This window comes from Sorex fumeus, unplaced genomic scaffold, assembly GCF_029834395.1.
Source record: "Sorex fumeus unplaced genomic scaffold, SorFum_2.1 ptg000054l, whole genome shotgun sequence".
Classification (NCBI taxonomy): Eukaryota; Metazoa; Chordata; class Mammalia; order Eulipotyphla; family Soricidae; genus Sorex; species Sorex fumeus.
In genome coordinates this window covers 2,958,448-2,979,365 of record NW_026606111.1, presented here as the reverse complement: position 1 = coordinate 2,979,365, position 20,918 = coordinate 2,958,448, and the positions used below count along the sequence as shown (strand labels likewise).

General features: G+C 58.9%; 1 protein-coding gene across 18 annotated transcripts in view; it reads left to right on the top strand.

Moving 5' to 3' along the window:
* The window catches only part of PLEC (plectin), a 40,023-nt gene extending 28,787 nt beyond the window's left edge, over positions 1-11,236 (top strand). For 17 of the 18 annotated variants that reach the window (XM_056125363.1, XM_056125361.1, XM_056125362.1 and 14 more), the window contains 5 exons: positions 11-94; positions 193-297; positions 400-498; positions 1,306-4,686; positions 4,809-11,236. In XM_056125363.1, the coding sequence (XP_055981338.1) occupies positions 11-94; positions 193-297; positions 400-498; positions 1,306-4,686; positions 4,809-11,027 (9,888 nt within the window). In that variant the 3' untranslated portion in view covers positions 11,028-11,236. The remainder of the gene's footprint in view (positions 1-10; positions 95-192; positions 298-399; positions 499-1,305; positions 4,687-4,808) is intronic. The other variant, XM_056125378.1, reaches the window with a different exon arrangement.
* Positions 11,237-20,918: the final 9,682 nt, after the last annotated feature.

Sequence of the window (20,918 nt, the reverse complement as noted above, 5' to 3'; positions counted from 1 at the left end):
TCCTGCACAGGCGCTGCTTGAAGAGATCGAGCGCCACGCAGAGAAGGTGGAAGAATGCCAGAAGTTCGCCAAGCAGTACATCAACGCCATCAAGGTGAGGCCTGGGCAGAGAGCCCTGGGGGACTTCCCCGGGAAGGCCTCGCATAGGGGTCTGGGGACGGGATCTGGCAGTGAATCAGTGTGTCCTCGTAGGACTACGAGCTGCAGCTAGTCACGTACAAGGCCCAGCTTGAGCCAGTGGCCTCCCCAGCCAAGAAGCCTAAGGTGCAGTCTGGGTCCGAGAGTGTCATCCAGGAGGTGAGGCCCTGCTGGGGCTGCTGGGGGGTGTGGCAGGGGCGGGGGTGGGGGCACCTGGGCTTGGATCGTGCTCACCCGGCCACCTTTGTCTCCTGCCTGCAGTATGTGGATCTGCGCATGCGCTACAGTGAGCTGACCACGCTCACGGGCCAGTACATCAAATTTATCAGCGAGACGCTGCGGCGCATGGAGGAGGAGGAGGTACAGCTCTGGGGGGAGGCCAGAGGGGAGGCCGTCCTGCTGCCCGCCCTGCCCCTTCCAGCCACTGCTGAGAACGCAGCTGAGACCACTGCGCTCAGCCCACCCCGCGCCCTCCACAGCCCCCCACGTCCCCGTGGCCTCCCCCGCCTTGGCCTGGCACTGTGCTGCTGCTCCCTGTGGTGGACTTTTCTGCGCTGGCTCGGGCCTCCCACTGCCTATCCTGTGTCCCTCAGCAGGACCTCTGGGGCCATTTTGCTGGGATGTGGGGGTCTGGAGAGGGGTGTCTGTAGGTGGGGGGCAGGCACTACTGGGGGTGGGGGGGACACTGTCTGGTCTATAGGTGGCGCCCTCTGCTGGCAACTGGCGTCCAGGTCATCTTTCCAAGCCTGCCCCATTCGCAGGGATACAGGACTGGACAGGGGTCAGGAACTGGCGCCGGGTGGCTAGAGCCCGGCGGGCAGGTGTCAGCTGTGCTCCGGAGTGGCTGCGCGGTGGGCGTGGCTGGCGGGTCCTGCAAACCTGCTTTGCTAAACCCTGTCTCTCTCGCGGTGCCTGTCCCGTGAGAGTGTGCCCGCTCACTTCCCAGGCTGGTGAGCTCGGTGGTGCCAGGCTGCTCTTGCTGCCCCGGTGCTGGGCGTGTGCACGCTGTTCCCCTCCCCCAGGCTGCGACGTCTGCCTGCCTGCCCGCCCGCCCCACAGCACTGTGGGTGTGAACCGTGGGGGTGCGCGTAACTTGCCGCTCGCGTAGTCGGTGGCCCTTGGTGCTCACCGCTCTCTGGTTCTCTCTTCTCTCTGCTACGGCCACAGAGGCTGGCTGAGCAGCAGCGGGCAGAGGAGCGGGAGCGGCTGGCCGAGGTGGAGGCTGCACTGGAGAAGCAGCGGCAGCTGGCTGAGGCACATGCGCAGGCAAAGGCCCAGGCCGAGAGGGAGGCGCAGGAGCTGCAGCAGCGCATGCAGGAAGAGGTGGCCCGGCGCGAGGAGGTGGCCCTGGATGCCCAGCAGCAGAAGCGCAGTGTGCAGGAGGAGCTGCAGCACCTGCGCCAGAGCTCTGAGGCCGAGATCCAGGCCAAGGCCCGGCAGGCCGAGGAGGCGGAGCGCAGCCGGCTGCGCATCGAGGAGGAGATCCGCGTGGTACGCCTGCAGCTGGAGGCCACGGAGCGCCAGCGCGGCGGGGCGGAAGGGGAGCTGCAGGCGCTGCGGCTGCGGGCGGAGGAGGCCGAGGCTCAGAAGCGGCAGGCGCAGGAGGAGGCCGAGCGCCTGCGGCGGCAGGTGCAAGACGAGAATCAGCGCAAGCGGCAGGCGGAGGCCGAGCTGGCCCTGCGTGTGCAGGCAGAGGCGGAGGCGGCCCGTGAGAAGCAGCGGGCTCTGCAGGCCCTGGAGGAGGTGCGGCTGCAGGCGGAGGAGGCGGAGCGGCGCATGCGCCAGGCCGAGGCGGAGCGTGCGCGCCAGGCACAGGTGGCCCTGGAGACGGCGCAGCGCAACGCGGAGATGGAGCTGCAGACCAAGCGTGCTTCCTTCGCCGAGAAGACGGCGCAGCTGGAGCGCACGCTGCAGGAGGAGCACCTGGCGGTGGCGCAGCTGCGGGAGGAGGCCGAGCGGTGCGCGCAGCAGCAGGAGCAGGCCGACCGCGCACGGGAGGAGGCAGAGCGGGAGCTGGAGTGCTGGCAGCTGAAGGCCAACGAGGCGCTGCGGCTGCGGTTGCAGGCGGAGGAGGTGGCGCAGCAGAAGACCCTGGCGCAGGCCGAGGCTGAGAAGCAGAAGGAAGAGGCGGAGCGCGAGGCCCGGCGGCGCGGCAAGGCGGAGGAACAGGCCGTGCGGCTGCGTGAGCTGGCGGAGCAGGAGCTGGAGAAGCAGCGGCAGCTGGCCGAGGGCACTGCGCAGCAGCGGCTGGCGGCTGAGCAGGAGCTGATCCGCCTGCGCGCCGAGACAGAGCAGGGGGAGCAGCAGCGGCAGCTGCTGGAGGAGGAGCTGGCCCGGCTGCAGCGCGAGGCGGCGTCGGCCACGCAGAAGCGGCAGGAGCTTGAGGCCGAGCTGGCCAAGGTGAGGGCGGAGATGGACGTGCTGTTGGCCAGCAAGGCGCGGGCTGAGGAGGAGTCGCGCTCCACCAGCGAAAAGTCCAAGCAGCGGCTGGAGGCGGAGGCCGGGCGCTTCCGCGAGCTGGCTGAAGAGGCTGCCCGCCTGCGGGCCCTGGCCGAGGAGGCCAAGCGGCAGCGGCAGCTGGCCGAGGAGGACGCGGCTCGGCAGCGCGCCGAGGCTGAGCGCGTGCTGGCCGAGAAGCTGGCCGCCATCAGCGAGGCCACGCGGCTGAAGACGGAGGCGGAGATCGCGCTCAAGGAGAAGGAGGCGGAGAACGAGCGGCTGCGGCGGCTGGCTGAAGACGAGGCATTCCAGCGGCGGCTGCTGGAGGAGCAGGCGGCCCACCACAAGGCGGACATTGAGGAGCGCCTGGCATTGCTGCGCAAGGCCTCGGACATGGAGTTGGAGAGGCAGAAGGGGCTGGTGGAGGATACGGTGCGGCAGCGGCGCCAGGTGGAGGAGGAGATCCTGGCGCTCAAGGCGAGTTTCGAGAGGGCAGCTGCGGGCAAGGCAGAGCTGGAGCTGGAGCTGTGCCGCATCCGCAGCAGCGCTGAGGACACGCAGCGCAGCAAGGAGCAGGCGGAGCAGGAGGCGGCGCGGCAGCGGCAGCTGGCCGCGGAGGAGGAGCAGCGGCGCCGCGAGGCCGAGGAGCGCGTGCAGAAGAGCCTGGCGGCGGAGGAGGAGGCGGCGCGGCAGCGCAAGGCCGCCCTGGAGGAAGTGGAGCGCCTCAAGGCCAAGGTGGAGGAGGCTCGGCGCCTGCGCGAGCGTGCAGAGCAGGAATCGGCACGGCAGCTGCAGCTGGCCCAGGAGGCGGCCCAGAAGCGGCTGCAGGCGGAGGAGAAGGCGCACGCCTTCTCCGTACAGCAGAAGGAGCAGGAGCTGCAGCAGACGCTGCAGCAGGAGCAGAGCATGCTGGAGCGCCTGCGCGGTGAGGCGGAGGCAGCACGGCGTGCGGCCGAGGAGGCGGAGGAGGCCCGGGAGCGGGCGGAGCGCGAGGCAGCGCAGTCGCGGCAGCAGGTAGAGGAGGCCGAGCGGCTGAAGCAGTCGGCGGAGGAACAGGCCCAGGCCCGGGCGCAGGCGCAGGCGGCTGCCGAGAAGTCGCGGAAGGACGCCGAGCAGGAGGCGGCCCGGCGCGCCCAGGCCGAGCAGGCGGCCCTGCGGCAGAAGCAGGCAGCGGATGCCGAGATGGAGAAGCACAAGAAGTTCGCAGAGCAGACGCTGCGGCAGAAGGCGCAGGTGGAGCAGGAGCTCACGGCCCTGCGGCTGAAGCTGGAGGAGACCGACCACCAGAAGGGCATTCTGGACGAGGAGCTGCAGCGGCTCAAGGAAGAGGTGACCGAGGCCACGCGGCAGCGCAGCCAGGTGGAGGAGGAGCTGTTCTCCGTGCGGGTGCAGATGGAGGAGCTGGGCAAGCTCAAGGCGCGCATCGAGGCTGAGAACCGTGCTCTCATCCTGCGGGACAAGGACAACACACAGCGCTTCCTGCAGGAGGAGGCAGAGAAGATGAAGCAGGTGGCGGAGGAGGCGGCCCGTCTCAGCGTGGCCGCCCAGGAGGCCGCTCGCCTCCGGCAGCTGGCCGAAGAGGACCTGGCGCAGCAGCGGTCGCTGGCGGAGAAGATGCTCAAGGAGAAGATGCAGGCGGTGCAGGAGGCCACGCGGCTCAAGGCCGAGGCGGAACTGCTGCAGCAGCAGAAGGAGCTGGCGCAGGAGCAGGCCCGGCGGCTGCAGGAGGACAAGGAGCAGATGGCCCAGCAGCTAGCTCAGGAGACGCAAGGCTTCCAGCGCACCCTAGAGGCCGAGCGGCAGCGGCAGCTAGAGATGAGCGCCGAGGCGGAGCGCCTCAAGCTCCGGGTGGCTGAGATGAGCCGGGCACAGGCCCGCGCCGAGGAGGACGCCCAGCGCTTCCGGAAGCAGGCCGAGGAGATAGGAGAGAAGCTGCACCGCACGGAACTAGCTACGCAGGAGAAGGTGACGCTGGTACAGACGCTGGAGATCCAGCGGCAGCAGAGTGACCACGACGCTGAGCGCCTGCGGGAGGCCATTGCCACCCTGGAGCGGGAGAAGGCGAAGCTCAAGGAGGAGGCTCACCTGTTGCAGCTCAAGTCCCAGGAGGTACTGGGTCCCTCTCCCTATACCGGGGGTGATGGCTTGGGGGGCAGTGGCAGGTTCTGCGTGCTCTCAGGTGGGGGGCCAGGGCCCCCACCTGGCCTCCCTGACCCTCTTTTCCTTTGCAGAGGCAGGCAGTGCAGCAGGAGCAGTTGCTGCAGGAGACACAGGCCCTGCAGCAGAGCTTCATGACGGAGAAGGACAGCTTGCTGCAGCGCGAGCACTTCATTGAGCAGGAGAAGGCCAAGCTGGAGCAGCTGTTCCAGGACGAGGTGGCCAAGGCGCAGAAGCTTCGCGAGGAGCAGCAGCGACAGCAGCAGCAGATGGAACAGGAGAAGCAGCAGCTGGTGGCCAGCATGGAGGAGGCCCGGCGCCGGCAACGCGAGGCTGAGGAAGGTGTGCGGCACAAGCAGGAAGAGCTGCAGCGACTAGAGCAGCAGCGGCTGAAGCAGGAGCAAATGCTGGCTGAGGAGAACCAGCGACTGCGGGAGCGGCTGCAGCGCCTAGAAGAGGAGCACCGGGCCGCGCTGGCCCACTCTCAGGAGGTCGCCGCCAAAGTCAGCACTGCCAAGGCCCTGCCCAATGGCCGAGACGCCCCCGATGCCGCCACCGCAGAGGCGGAGCCCGAGCTGGCTTTCGACGGCCTCCGGCGCAAGGTGCCGGCCCAGCGGCTGCGGGAGGTGGGTGTCCTGAGCGCCGAGGACCTGCAGCGTCTAGAGCAGGGCCGCGCCACGGTGGCCGAGCTCGCGCAGAGGGAGGATGTGCGCCGCTACCTGCAGGGCCACAGCAGCCTGGCTGGGCTCCTGCTGCAGCCCACCAATGAGAAGCTGAGCATTTATGCCGCTCTACAGCGGCAGCTACTGAGCCCAGGCACGGCCCTCATCCTGCTAGAGGCCCAGGCAGCCTCTGGCTTCCTTCTCGACCCCGTGCGGAACCGACGGCTGACTGTCAGTGAGGCTGTGAAGGAGGGCCTGGTGGGCCCGGAACTGCACCACAAACTGCTGTCGGCCGAACGTGCTATCACCGGCTACACCGACCCCTACACTGGCGAGCAGATCTCCCTCTTCCAGGCCATGAAGAAGGAGCTGATTGTGCGTGACCACGGCATCCGCCTGCTGGAGGCCCAGATCGCCACGGGCGGCATCGTGGATCCTGTGCACAGCCACCGTGTGCCCGTGGACGTGGCCTACCAGCGCGGCTACTTTGACGAGGAGATGAGCCGCGTGCTGGCAGACCCGGGCGACGATACCAAGGGCTTCTTCGACCCCAACACGCACGAGAACCTCACATACCTGCAGCTGCTGGAGCGCTGTGTGGAAGACCCGGATACAGGGCTGCGCCTCCTGCCACTCACAGATCAGGCTGGCAAGGGCAGTGAGCTGGTCTACACCGACTCTGAGGCCCGGGATGTGTTTAAAAAGGCCACGGTGTCGGCGCCATTTGGCAAGTTCCAGGGCAGGACTGTGACCATCTGGGAGCTCATCAACTCTGAGTACTTCACGGCAGAGCAGCGGCGCGACCTGCTGCGACAGTTCCGCTCGGGCAAGGTCACGGTGGAGAAGATCATCAAGATTGTCATCACGGTGGTAGAGGAACAGGAGCAGAAGGGGCAGCTCTGCTTCCAGGGCCTGCGCGCCCTGGTGCCCGCGGCTGAGCTGCTCGAGAGCGGCGTCATTGACCGTGGCCTCTACCGCCAGCTGCAGCAGGGGGAGTGCTCGGTGCAGGAGGTCACTGAGATGGAGGCTGTGCGGCGGGCTCTGCGGGGTACCGGTGTCATTGCTGGCGTGTGGTTGGAGGAGACGGGACAGAGGTTGAGTATTTATGAGGCCCTGAAGAGAGACTTACTGCAGCCTGAGGTAGCTGTGGGCCTGTTGGAGGCGCAGGCTGGCACGGGTCACATCCTCGACCCTGCCACCAGTGCCCGGCTGACTGTAGACGAGGCCGTGCGTGCTGGCCTGGTGGGCCCTGAACTGCACGAGAAGCTGCTGTCCGCTGAGAAGGCCGTGACGGGGTACCGGGACCCCTACTCAGGCCAGAGCGTCTCCCTGTTCCAGGCCCTGAAGAAGGGCCTCATCCCCAAGGAGCAGGGCCTACGGCTGCTAGATGCCCAGCTGGCCACAGGCGGCATCGTGGACCCCAGCAAGAGCCACCGCGTGCCCCTGGAAGTGGCCTATGCCCGGGGCTACCTGGATCAAGACACGAGCAGAGCCCTGTCCACAGCCCGGGATGACGCCAGGACCTACTACGACCCCCAGGCCCAGGAACCGGTCACCTACAGCCAGCTCCAGCAGCGCTGCCAGCCTGACCAGCTCACTGGGCTGAGCCTGCTGCCTGTCTCCGAGAAAGCAGCCCGGGCCCGGCAGGAGGAGGTCTACTCGGAGCTCCAGGCCCGGGAGGCCTTCCAGAAGGCCACTGTGGATGTGCCTGTGGGCCCTTTCCAGGGCAGGACGGTCACGGTGTGGGAGCTCATCAGCTCTGAGTACTTCACTGAGGAGCAGCGGCAAGAGCTGCTGCGGCAATTCCGCTCAGGCAAGGTCACCGTGGAGAAGATCATCAAGATCCTCATCACCATTGTGGAGGAGGTGGAGACTGTGCGCCAAGAGCGCCTGTCCTTCAGTGGCCTGCGTGCCCCGGTGCCCGCCAGCGAGCTCTTAGCCGCCGGCATCCTCAGCAGGACCCAGTTTGAGCAGCTCAAGAACGGCAAGACATCTGTGAAGGAGCTGTCGGAAGTGGACTCAGTTCGGCTGCTGCTCCAGGGCCGTGGCTGCCTGGCTGGCATCTACCTGGAGGACACCAAGGAGAAAGTGACAGTCTACGAGGCCATGCGGCGTGGTGTGCTGCGGCCTAGCACAGCTACCCTGCTGCTCGAGGCCCAGGCAGCCACCGGCTTCCTAGTGGACCCTGTGCGGAACCAGCGTCTCTACGTCCATGAGGCTGTGAAGGCGGGTGTGGTGGGCCCCGAACTGCATGAGAAACTGCTGTCAGCAGAGAAGGCCGTCACCGGCTACAAGGACCCCTACTCGGGCAACACCATCTCTCTATTCCAGGCCATGAAGAAGGGCCTGGTCCTCAGGGAGCACGGCATCCGCCTGCTGGAGGCCCAGATCGCCACAGGCGGCATCATCGACCCCGTGCACAGCCACCGCGTGCCTGTGGAAGTGGCCTACCAGCGCGGCTACTTTGATGAGGAGATGAGCCGCGTGCTGGCAGACCCGAGTGATGACACCAAGGGCTTCTTCGACCCCAACACGCACGAGAACCTCACGTACCTGCAGCTGCTGGAGCGCTGCGTGGAAGACCCTGAGACGGGGCTGCGCCTCCTGCCACTGAAGGGAGCGGAGCAGGCCGAGGTGGTGGAGACCACACAGGTGTACTCGGAAGAGGAGACCCGGCGGGCATTCGAGGAGACACAGATCGACATTCCCGGGGCTGCCGGCAGCCAGGGCAGTTCTACCATGTCCCTGTGGGAGGTGATGCAGTCAGACCTCATTCCCAAGGAGCAGCGGGCCCAGCTGATGGCTGACTTCCAGGCAGGGCGGGTGACCAAGGAGCGCATGATCATCATCATCATTGAGATCATTGAGAAGACCGAGATCATCCGCCAGCAGAACCTGGCTTCCTACGACTACGTGCGCCGCCGCCTCACGGCCGAGGACCTGTACGAAGCCCGGATCATCTCCCGCGAGACCTACGACCTACTCCGGGCGGGCACCAAGAACCTCCGGGAGGTGCTGGAGGCAGAGTCTGCCTGGCGTTTCCTCTATGGCACAGGCTGTGTGGCCGGCGTCTACCTGCCTGGCTCCAAACAGACTCTGACCGTCTACCAGGCGCTCAAGAAGGGACTGCTGAGTGCTGAGGTAGCCCGCCAGCTGCTGGAGGCACAGGCGGCCACTGGCTTCCTGCTGGACCCGACGAAGGGCGAGCGTCTGACTGTGGACGAGGCTGTGCGGAAGGGCCTGGTGGGCCCCGAGCTGCATGACCGACTGCTGTCAGCTGAGCGGGCAGTGACGGGCTACCGAGACCCTTACACAGAGCAGACGATCTCACTCTTCCAGGCCATGAGAAAGCAGCTTGTTCCAGCCGAGGAGGCCCTGCGGCTGCTGGATGCCCAGCTCGCTACGGGCGGCATTGTGGACCCCCGCCTGGGCTTCCACCTGCCTCTGGAAGTGGCCTACCAGCGGGGGTACCTCAACAAGGATACGCACGACCAGCTGTCGGAGCCCAGTGAGGTGCGCAGCTACGTGGACCCATCCACGGACGAGCGTCTCAGCTACACGCAGCTGCTCAAGAGGTGCCGGCGGGATGAGGGCAGCGGGCAGCTGCTCCTGCCCCTCTCGGACACCCGCAAGCTGACCTTCCGCGGCCTGCGCAAACAGATCACAGTGGAGGAGCTGGTGCGCTCACAGGTCCTTGACGAGGCCACGGCGCTGCAGCTGCAGGAGGGCCTCACCTCCATCGAGGAGGTCACCAAGAACCTGCAGAAGTTCCTGGAGGGCACCAGCTGCATTGCTGGCGTCTTCGTGGATGCCACCAAGGAGCGGCTGTCGGTGTACCAGGCCATGAAGAAGGGCATCATCCGCCCAGGCACAGCCTTTGAGCTCCTGGAGGCACAGGCAGCTACAGGCTACGTCATCGACCCCATCAAGGGGCTCAAGCTGACCGTGGAGGAGGCTGTGCGCATGGGCATCGTGGGGCCCGAGTTCAAGGACAAGCTGCTGTCAGCCGAGCGTGCCGTGACCGGGTACAAGGACCCCTACTCAGGGAAGCTCATCTCCCTCTTCCAGGCCATGAAGAAGGGCCTGATCCTGAAGGACCACGGCATCCGCCTACTGGAGGCCCAGATCGCCACGGGTGGTGTCATTGACCCCGAGGAGAGCCACCGGCTGCCCGTGGATGTGGCCTACAAACGCGGTCTCTTTGATGAGGAGATGAATGAGATCCTGAGTGACCCCTCTGATGACACCAAGGGCTTCTTTGACCCCAACACAGAGGAGAATCTCACCTACCTACAGCTGATGGAGCGCTGCATCACTGACCCCCAGACGGGACTGTGCCTGCTGCCGCTGAAGGAAAAGAAGCGCGAGCGGAAGACATCCTCCAAGTCGTCTGTGCGCAAGCGCCGTGTGGTGATCGTGGACCCCGAGACAGGCAAGGAGATGTCGGTGTACGAGGCTTACCGCAAGGGCCTCATCGACCACCAGACGTACCTGGAGCTCTCAGAACAGGAGTGCGAGTGGGAGGAAATCACCATTTCCTCCTCAGATGGTGTGGTCAAGTCCATGATCATTGACCGCCGCTCAGGCCGCCAGTATGATATTGATGAGGCCATCACCAAGAACTTCATCGACCGCTCAGCCCTAGACCAGTACCGTGCTGGCACGCTTTCCATCACCGAGTTCGCCGACATGCTCTCGGGCAACGCTGGTGGCTTCCGCTCCCGCTCCTCCTCCGTGGGCTCATCCTCCTCCTATCCCATCAGCCCTGCCGTGTCTAGGACCCAGCTGACCTCCTGGTCCGACCCCACAGAGGAGACAGGCCCTGTGGCCGGCATCCTGGACACGGAGACGCTGGAGAAGGTGTCCATCACAGAGGCCATGCACCGTAACCTGGTGGATAACATCACGGGCCAGCGGCTGCTGGAGGCGCAGGCCTGCACAGGCGGCATCATCGACCCCGTCACAGGCGAGCGTTTCCCCGTCACTGACGCCGTCAACAGGGGCCTGGTGGACAGGATCATGGTGGACCGCATCAACCTGGCCCAGAAGGCCTTCTGTGGCTTCGAAGACCCGCGCACCAAGACCAAGATGTCAGCCGCCCAGGCCCTGAAGAAGGGATGGCTGTACTATGAAGCGGGTCAGCGCTTCCTGGAGGTGCAGTACTTGACCGGCGGCCTGGTCGAACCCGACACACCAGGCCGCGTGTCCCTGGACGAGGCCCTGCAGCGCGGCACCGTGGATGCCCGCACTGCCCAGAAGCTGCGAGATGTCAGTGCGTACTCCAAGTACCTCACCTGCCCCAAGACCAAGCTGAAGATCTCCTACAGGGACGCAATGGAACGCAGCATGGTGGAGGAGGGCACGGGCCTGCGGCTACTGGAGGCAGCCGCCCAGTCCAGCAAGGGCTACTACAGCCCCTACAGCATCAGTGGCTCCGGCTCCACAGCCGGCTCTCGCGCCGGGTCCCGCACGGGTTCCCGTGCTGGCTCTCGCCGCGGCAGCTTCGATGCCACTGGCTCTGGCTTCTCCATGACCTTCTCCTCTTCCTCCTACTCCTCCACAGGCTACGGCCGCCGCTATGCCTCGGGGTCCACGTCCTCCCTGGGAGGCCCCGAGTCTGCAGTGGCCTGAGCCCCTGCCCGCCCCTGTCTTCCGCCTCTGCATGTGGCCAGGCCCCCGCCCAGCATTGGGCTTTCTCTCACGTTCACAGTGTCTTCCTCCCAAGTGGTGCCTAAGGTTTTACCAAAAAGACTGATCCATGAATAACCGCCGCCTAGACGGCCCCTGTGGGCACGGGGCCGCCCAGGCCCCAGCCCCGTCCCCTCTGCCCGGGGTCTTCCTGCCCCTCACCACAGCCAGGTGCCTTGGGGGGTCCAGAGCTGGCCCCCCCACTGCCTCCCCAGGGAGGGCCCTCGTGGGCAAGGCTCACAGCCGCCCCCTCTCACTTCCTGCTGCTCGGTGCTGCGAGCCTCCCTCCCCAGCAGGGCCCCAGGCCAGCTTCTCCCGCCTGCTGGGGCAAGGCAGGGACTGGGGCGTAGATCCCACGTCCCCTGTCTCCTGTGGTCCTGGTCCTGCTTTAGAGCTTGAGCACCACCCCCCAACCCCCGCACCCTGACCTGCACTCAAGGCCCAGCCTTGGGCTGTCTTTAGCCTCAGCTCCCTGAAAGTGCCTTCCATGTCCCTTGCACCCAGGCCCTGGGGCTCCTGGTAGGGGTGAGAGACCCCGGTCCTGAGTGAGGGTCCCCCACCAGGCTGCTCTCAGCCTGAGGGCTAGCCGGCACCAGTTCACTCTCTCCCCAAGGCCCCTCCAGACTGAGGGACCCAGCTTGGGGATGCTGCCAGCCTATTTCCAGGGCACCAGGCTGCCAGGATGCCCAGCCCTCCAGTTCCACCAGCTCTTGGCCTGGGGCCTGCACCCCACCTCTGCCCCTGAGCTTTTCTGCATGTTCCCCTGACCCAGGTGGGCGGGGACGGGCCTCGGGCTTCCTCTTCCAGGGCGGACACTAACCCGACCACGGGCGGGCCCACCGCTCGCCCCAATAAAGCAATTCCAACCTTTCTCATGTCCTGCCTCTTGTCTGGCCGTGAGGAGTGGGTGGCGTGGCCCCTGCTTAGGGCTCAGCCCTGTGTGGCCCAAGAAACTGCCATGTGCAGGTAGCTGGGTCCTGTCCCTGAGGCCTGCCTGAGCAGGTCCTGGCACAGTGTCTGGGTACTGTCCATGGTAGAGCCTCACTGCACTGCTGTTGGTCATTTGGTGAAGCTCTGGGTCGCTGCCTGCGTGAGGACGGGGAGGCCCAGACTCCCTTCTGGCTGTCTGAGTCCTGGTCTTCATCTGCTCCACCATCTCACCGGTTTACACTGGAAGAGGACCGTGACCTTGGGCTCGGGGGTGCAGACCTGCCCCGAGGGACTGGAGTTCAGGGCCTATTTACTTCCAGGACATGACCACATGTGTCTTGGTCACTTCTCCAGACTTGGGCGAGGGTCCCGTCTGTAGGTCTCTGTGTGGCCCACCCCCTTACATGACCCCCTATCCTGGGCCACACCTGCCTGCTTGAGGTATGCAAGTGTTTTGCGGAAGGCAGAACGCATAGGCCAGGGAGCTGGGCTGGGCCATCCATGCCTGCCAGGCCATGCTTTGCTGCCCCCACGCCCTGCTGCCTGCTGGAGCACATCAGAGAACATGTGACTATGCCCCTGCTGGCACCCCCGTGCTTCTAGGTTCCTTTGCAGCAGTACCCTCTTGGAGCCGCCTTCCCTCACTGCTCCTTCTCTACTATCTCAGCCAGCTCAGTACACCCCGTTCTGGGGACACTCAGGAGCCTGCGCTGAGGAAGGAAGGATGGGTGGTCCAGTCACCCTTACTACCCACCTCACCTCAAAGCCAGGATGCTCTAAAGACCCCGTCCCTCCCCACACACGCCATCTGGTTCCCTACATGCAGCCCTTCCACACATTCCTATTCACACAAACACACACACACACACACACATAGCATCTGGGTTCCTACATGCAGCCCTTCCAGCAGGTTCTTGTTGGTGCCTCTTTGTAGGGTCCCAGTCATGCCAGCTGTGCCGTGCTGGGATCGCTGCTCTGGCCTTTGACCCTTCTCGCTTGGGGCCAAACCCAGCGGTGCTCAGGGGTTAGTCCTGGCTCTGTACTCAGAGATCTCCTAGTGGGCTTGGGGGACCACATGGGATGACAAGGATCAAACCCAGGTCAGAGGCATGCAAGTTCAAGTGACCACCTGCTCTACAGTTGCTCCAGCCCCTGGCCTTCCATCTAATTCCCCTATGGACCCACTTGCACCCCCACAGATTTGGGGGTGCAGCCACCTGCACAGGTGCTGGAGTGATGCCTGAACCTGGGACCAGTGGGCAAATCCCCAGCAAGGCTTCCGCCTTCTGCTGCCAGAGCTGCTGGCCAGGGTGGGGGTACCCACAGAAGGAGCTGAGAGGAAGAAGGGGGTTAGGAATGAGGGGGAGACATTGCCAGACTCAGAGCACACCCTGGGGCCAGCTCCTCTCAAGGCTGAGGCTCTGATCCCCTCTGTCCCTGACTCAGGCTGATGAGGGCTCAGGGCACCAGAGGAGGTGGGTAGGGGCTAGCGCTCCTTAGCAGAGTGACAGGCCAAGATTCCCCCCAAACCCTGCATGACCTCCAGGTGAGACCCAGCCAGCTCCTTCCCAACCATCCTGCCCCGGCAGGATAGAAGCCTCAGTACAACTGCCACTCCCCTAGGCCAGGCTCAAACCCCCGCCTGAGAAGGAACAAGGCTGCACGGGAAAGTGAGGACTAGAAGTTCTTTGGGTCAAAGGGGGCAGCCACAAGGACCTTGGATTTGGTCGGGTTCTGCCAGGACGCTGCTTCCACTGACATTTGTAATTTTAGGCCCCTCTGCAGGGTCTGGGAGCCCCATCAGAGCTGCTTCAGCCTGGCCCTCTCTGCTCAGGGGTCTCCTAAGCCCGCAGGGGCTGAGTGCACACTTGGCTGCTGGAGTCCCAGGTTCCATGCCAGTCACCACACAGGCCGCCAAACACTGACAGGTGTGGCCCCCAAACCAAATCAGAACCAAACCAAAGGAGATCAAACACCTTCATGTGTGCCTATTGAACTGGCAGGTCGGGACGAGGAAGCCAGAGTAAACAAAAGCAGAGTTGGGGCCTACAGGACTGAAAACTGCAGCTAGTATATCTATTTGGAATGACTGGAAGGCAAGAAAGAACAGTTAGAATATAATAAGCTTCCATCTAAGAAGGACTTGGAGGGGGCTGAAGAGATAGTACCAGGCATTAAGTGCATAGACATGCACGCACACACACAGACACACGTGTGCACGTGCTTGCCCTTCATCCCATGGCCCCTAGTGTGAATCCTTGGTGCTACATAGGAGTTGCTCCTGAGCACAAAATCAGAAAGAGTCCAGAGTACTGCTGGGTGTAGTCCAAGAAACTAATAAGTAGAAAGATCAAGATCCTAAAAGAATTTGGTAGAACTTCTGGGAAGGAAACAGTAATAACATTTAAACTATTGATTCGAGTAAATGAGCAAATCAGGCTCACCTGAAAAATGGATTGAGGGGAAGGAGCAATCCTACAGTGGGGAGTGTGCTTGCCTTGCACTTGGCTGACCTGGGTTTGATCCTTGGCACCATGTAAGTTTCCCTGAGCCCCACAAGGAGTGATCCCTGAGCACCCCCTAGATGTTCTGGTGTTCCCCTGCTCCTAATAAAATGAAAAGACTGGAAGGTAGATATGAACAAAATCACAGTGGGGAAATTCAAAGACACACGTAGTTGACAATGTGAGAGAGTGAGACAGGTGGGAAGCTGATAGTGGGCCAACCTTGAGCTCCTCCGGGAAGGAACAATCACTGACAGATCTTTCCAAATGGATGAAAATAATTTTAAATGGATGACTCATTATGGCCAAGAAGCACAGATAAATTCAGTGAAGCCAAAGCGAGCTTCCATGGCAAAACCTATTCAAGCATCACAAAGAATAAAACTTAAGAGCAAATAAAAGGAAAGAAGAGGGCTGGGATTGGCTTGAGTGGTGTGTGAAGCCTGGGCTCAATCTCTGGGCCTCAGGCTTTTCCAGGTGTGGCTCTTACAGTGCTGGCAATAGCAACCAAGAGTGCAAAGCAAAATTCCAAAGCAATCAACTGCCTGTGCAGAAATACACCCATATGCATAGATAGACTGGAAGTCTTAATACTGCTCAGAGCAATACTGCTAAAATTGAAAGATTCCATCCAGGTAGGTTCTTTGCAGAAATTGCTGAAACCTAGTCATTAATCCTAAAATTTAGGCCTGGATACAGGAGGCATTCAGAATAGTCAAGACAATCTTGTAAAAGAACACTGTAGCACTGTCCTCCCGTTGTTCATCGATTTGCTCAAGTGGGCACCAGCAACGTCTCACAACAAATTGTGAGATGTGTTACTGTTTTTGTGGCATATCCAATGTCACGGGGAGCTTGCCAGGCTTTGCTGCGTGGGTGAGATACTCTCGGTAGCTGGCTGGGGTGGAGGAATCGAACCCAGGTCGGCAAAAGCCTTATCCGCTGTGCTATCACTCCAGCTCATAAAAGAACAAGGTTGGAGAAATCACACTTCCTCAAAGCTACAATAATAAAAACAATGTACTACAATGCATGAGGTGGACATCTAGATTAATGGGAGAGAATGGAGTTCTTAGATAAGCTCCTAGCCCTATGGTCCCTTGATCTGAGGTGGGGTTGGGGGTGTGGTGTGGAAAACATACAGTGGTGCTCAGGACTCAGTCCTAGTTCGAACTCAGGATCATTCTCTGTGGAACTCAGGGTAGCAAACATGGTTCCAGGAGAATCGAACCTGGTTTGACTATGTGCAAGACCAGTGCCTTGCCCCTGTATTGTCTTCCCTGCCCTGTTCAGCTAATTTTTTAAACAAGGATGTCATCTGTCCAACAAAGGAAGGACAGTTTTTTAAATAAAAGGTGCTAAAAAAACTGCACATGTATGAGCTGGAGTGAAGTCATACTCCCACCTCATACACACAAACATCAGCTCAAAATGACCTGCTGAAACTAGCCTAAGAGTTTAATAACTCAAAATAATGTTCAGGCAGTGGGTTCTTAAGATGTGACCCCCAAGTACATACACTGAAAGGAAAAAATAGCTGAGTTGGATGCCACAAACATGAAACCTTGGTACACAGGTCTGGAAAGATAGTGCAGCAGGCTGAGCTCGTGCCCTGCAGGCTTGGGTTTGAGCACTACCGCTGTGAGTTCAACGTGTGGGTCCACCAAGCGTTGCCTCCTCAGCCCTCCCCAGCAGAGGAACAAAGGGACAGGGAACTCATAGATAGATGGTAAAAATGTCCCATTTAATGCTGAGATGCTAGCATACTTACAGAACATCTGGAGGGGTTCAAGATACAGAACTGCATCTAGGTGTGATTGATCATTTACAGAGGTGAAGTGTTTAGGCAGAGGCAATTCTTTTCGGGGAAGTAACTTAAGGAGACACTCTATCTTCCAGGGATATATTGCTTTTCTCTTTCCCCTTAGTTGTGCATATTAAACAATTAAGTTTACTTCTTAATACTTGCAGTTATTTGGATAAACACAATAAAAGATACCGATTCCAAAACTTAGTTCTCTGGGCTCTGAGGGCAAACAAGGCCTTTACCGTAAATCCCAGACTAAGTCTTCAGGCCAGTTCAACTTGTCCTTCCCCATGGGGGTCCTGTCTCTTAAATCGTAATAACTTTACATCAAGACCGTGCTTTTATGCTTTCTAGACTGTCCCATTTCGATGCCGGGGTAGCATCTTCACACAGTCCTGGTCCATTCAGGTCCTGTGGTGGGACCTCCCTTTGTGGGGTGTTATGACAACCAAAGCCTGAGTCAAGTAATTATGACAGATGCCCAAGAGTAGATATATTTCAGAGTCAATCAACTCCCAAATATTAGGATCACGGCATTGCTCTGTAGTAAAATATGAAAAGGCTATTCGGGAAATAGAAAAGTAATTCACTTCAAATACAAAGTCCAGAGTTACCAGAAGTTTTGGGTTATAAGTAACCAAGGCTGACTTGGAGAATAACAATGAGAGGTAAAACACAAAGGAAAGGTTAAAGATAACCTCAGGGGATTAGGGGTGCTTGTAAGAGCACTATAAGCTTCTCTGGGAGAAAGAAAAGAGGCAATTCACTGATGAAGTCTAAAGCACCAAGGGTCAATATTCAACAATTCACCTGGTGCCTGGAGCACACTGGGACTAACCCCCACCCACTGCCGGGAATGGCCCCCAAAATCTGAAACAAAAAAAAAAAAACCCTGTGCATCAAAGGACATCAAGAAAGGTAACAGAAAATGAAGAAATTAGAGGAAATCTTCTCCCTATAAATAGGGCCTCTGTGAAACATGGGAAACCCATGACTCACTCCGAGATAAAGGTCCACTATATAAAGAGGCCTTTCTCCAAAGAAGGAGGAGCACATGCCCAAGGACAGGAGGGCTTAGTCACAGTGGGTGGCATCCTGGATGCAAATGCATACCGCCACCTGTACCCTCCTGATGGCTGGCAGAGTTGATGGCGACAGGATTCAGCGACGTGGCACGGATGTATCCATGGCACGCAGGTGGTGTGGTCAGGCGTGCAGGCAGCTACTCAGAGGTTTGAGCTGTCATACAACTCAGCAGTGCCACGCCCAGAGAAGTGGAAACTTTCAGAAGAGCTTGCCCACAGTGCGCTCGGTCACAGAGCAACAGCAGCCAAGAATAGAAATGTCCAGTGACCATAGCAAGCAAACAAGGCAAAGCCTCTCCATCAATGGAATATTCCTGATGCAGCGAAAAGTAGAAGTTATGCTGGTGCCCGCAGAGAAGAGCCTTAAAGCTTCACGCTGGCAACAGGAGAGAAGCCCTGTTGGCATGGCTCTGTAGCGTAGAGCAGGCAGAGAGTCTCAGGGCAGGAAGTGGGTTACGGTTAAGGGGGAGGAATTGGTTGGAGCTTTCTGTGTTGAGTTAGGGTTCACATCCCCTCACACCCTTCTCACCTCCTCTTACCTCTTCACACCCTTCATATCCCCTCATACCTCCTCAAACCTCTCCTGACTTCTTTATGCCTCACACCTCTTCACCTCCTCACGCCTCCACTTACCTCTTCACATCTCCTCAAACCTCCTCTCACTTTTTTACACTTCATACCTCTTCACACCTCTTCTTACCTCTTCAACTTCCTCTCACCTCCTCTCAACTTCTCTTGATGTAGGCAGGTAGACAGGGAGGGCCCCCTCCCAAGGCAATGATAAGAGCCAGCCCTGCAGAAAATAGCAAAACAGGAACTAAGGCTTGATAAGACCCTCACCTGGCTCCAGCAACAGACCCAAAGAAGCTCCTCTAGGAACAAAAGGCCAGGAAAGGAATTTCAAAGAAGACCATCACCACTCCCATCCTCCCTGGCAACCTCCTTAGCAACGGGACATTTACCTGGGAGGAAGCCCCACGTGGGGGCAGGTTGGAGGAACCCTATAAAGGCCACCTTGAACAAAGGAAGCGCGCACATTTGCTGCCCGAGCCCATGTGCTGCTTGTGCCCACGTGGCCGAGCACATGTGGTGCCCGAGCACATGTGTCGCCCGCATCTCCCCTCTTGAGATGTGTACTTTCATGCTTTCGTGTCTAACTTTACTCTCTCACTCTCTCTCCCTCCCTCCATACCTAAAAATCCTCCAAATAAAATCTATTTACTTCACTGCTTGTCTACTCCTGAAATTCCTTTCTGCGAGGCGAGACAAGAACCCAGCAACCCTGGGTCCCGAGTGGCAGAGGCGGATGGGGAGAAAGTGACTGTCTTTCTCCTCCCCACTTCATATAAGTCACCCGTGGGGCCCACCGACATCAGATGGCGACCACGAAGGGACAGATGCAGTGAAGAAATCCACGAGGAAGGAGGTAATCTGTGGAAAATCTGCTGTGGAGGTATGCTCCCTTGGAAATCTCTAGGGGGAAGGGGGAGGAATGTGATAACCTCTGTGTGAATGTGTGTGTGTGCATGAGCACCCTGATGGTCTCTGCAAAGAGGCACCCCTCCTTTGTTTGTCTTGGGTCATCCTCCACTATGGGAGGAATGGGAGGAAAGCCCAATAGTGTGAAGATTCTGGGAAACTAAAGCAGATCAATTTCCAGACAGAAAATCTCCCCAGTCTAACTAGAAAATCCTTTTCCCCAGCCTAACTAGAAAATCAGCTAGAGGTCATTTCAAATGCTAATGAAGGCAGTCCAGAGGTAAGGCAGAAAAGAAAAAAAGGGTAAAAGGCAGGTAAGAAGCCTGAGAAAAGCAGCGAGCCAGAAAAGCAGGGAAGATGTAGCAAGCTGAGAAAAGGCAGAACTTTTTCAAGGAGAGAGTTTAAGACCACAGCACTAGGTTAGGCTCGGGCACACAGCTGTGGGTCTGCCCGATGCCAGGTCCGCCCAGGGATGCCTGCGGTGGAAGCAGAGGCCATTGGTGGAGACGGTCCAAATCCAGTGAGCCTCTGACAAGAGGCCAATTAGGTGGGGGGTTTGAGTCCCCTCGGCAGAGGCCAGGGTATACCGGGGGTTAGAGTCCCCTTGGGAGAAGCCAAAGTGAAGGCCAATTCACGGGAGGTTAGAGTCCCCTCGGGAGAAGCCAGGGTAAAGGGGTTCGAGTCCCCTTGGATAGACCTGAAGAAAAGTTTTGCCAAGGAACTATCTTTTTCATAGATTATTGCTTGCAATTAGGAAATATGGGAAATTCTACATCAGTACCTAAACATTCTCCTATGGGTTGCTCCTTAAAACACCAGAGGAGCTTCCAAGTAGGAAGTCTAGATAAGAAATATCTTGCTGAACTCTGTAACACCACGTGGCCTGAGTATAAGTTAGAATATTGGGAAGGATATACAGTGAATGGCAGTTTGCATTACCAGATCATTTTGCAGTCAGATCTTTGCAGGTAACAAAAGAAATAGGATTATCAAAGCAGAAGAGGCAGGAAAATGCAAGATTATGATACTAGCTCCCTGCCTCAGAACTAGCCTTGACCAAAATATGGTAACATCTAACATCTGACCACCTTAGGTTTTAACATCTTTGTCATAGTTTATTTTGCCGGCTTATATCAACAAAAGCGCTTTCTTGACCCATTCTGAACAAACAGGCGACTGACTGGTCAGGCTGGGAAACGGGGAGCACTGTTCCCAATCGGCCGACAGGGCTTCTTTGCCCTGGGGACTGCTTCTTCCTTTCTCAGTCCATCAGTTTTCTCCCTGCCATTTTTGAACGGTCAGACCGGTCAACTGCAGATATGTGCACATGTACGTGTGGTGTTTTCGTCAGTTCACTGTCTCTGTCTATCTGTCTGTCTATGTGGAGTACTTGAGTGTTGGAACCAGGCTGAAATCAGAAGTAGAAATTTTAGAGAAGTTAGTGACATGCAACCCAGTTATTTAAGAAATGCAGTTGTTTTAGGAACCTGTTAGACAAGGGTTAATCCTTATCAGAAGGTTGAGCCTACAGAGAAAGCAGAATTCTCGATCTAAATTTCTTGTTAGAAGAACATTGATGATTATATTATTAACAGTTGAAATCCTTTTTGAACTTAAGAATCTTGTACTATCTAGAAGAGCTATGGAACTAGAGCCTGAAACTAAAGGGAAATAAGAGTTCAGAGAAAGCAAGAACTTATCTTACAAGCCTCAGCTAACATTTATGAAAAATTTGTAAGAGGCAGGTCCCTTTTCTCACAGAATCCTAGCAGTTCTTAGATATGCAGATCTAGCCAGGCCTGATCTTTTGGGATGTAGATTCCAAGCTCTAGCAGACTGGTCTTTGGGACTCAAGCCCAAGTGCTTGTAGCTTGTGAAAGTGCTTGTGAAAGGTTTCAGTGTGGTTTTGTATCTTCTTTCCCCAGGCCAAAATTACTGGCCTGCAGATGTAAAGAAACAATGTACATTTTGCTGCCTCAAGGTTCTTTCTGTAACTCCTTTTGATGGCACCACCATATTGCAGAGGTAC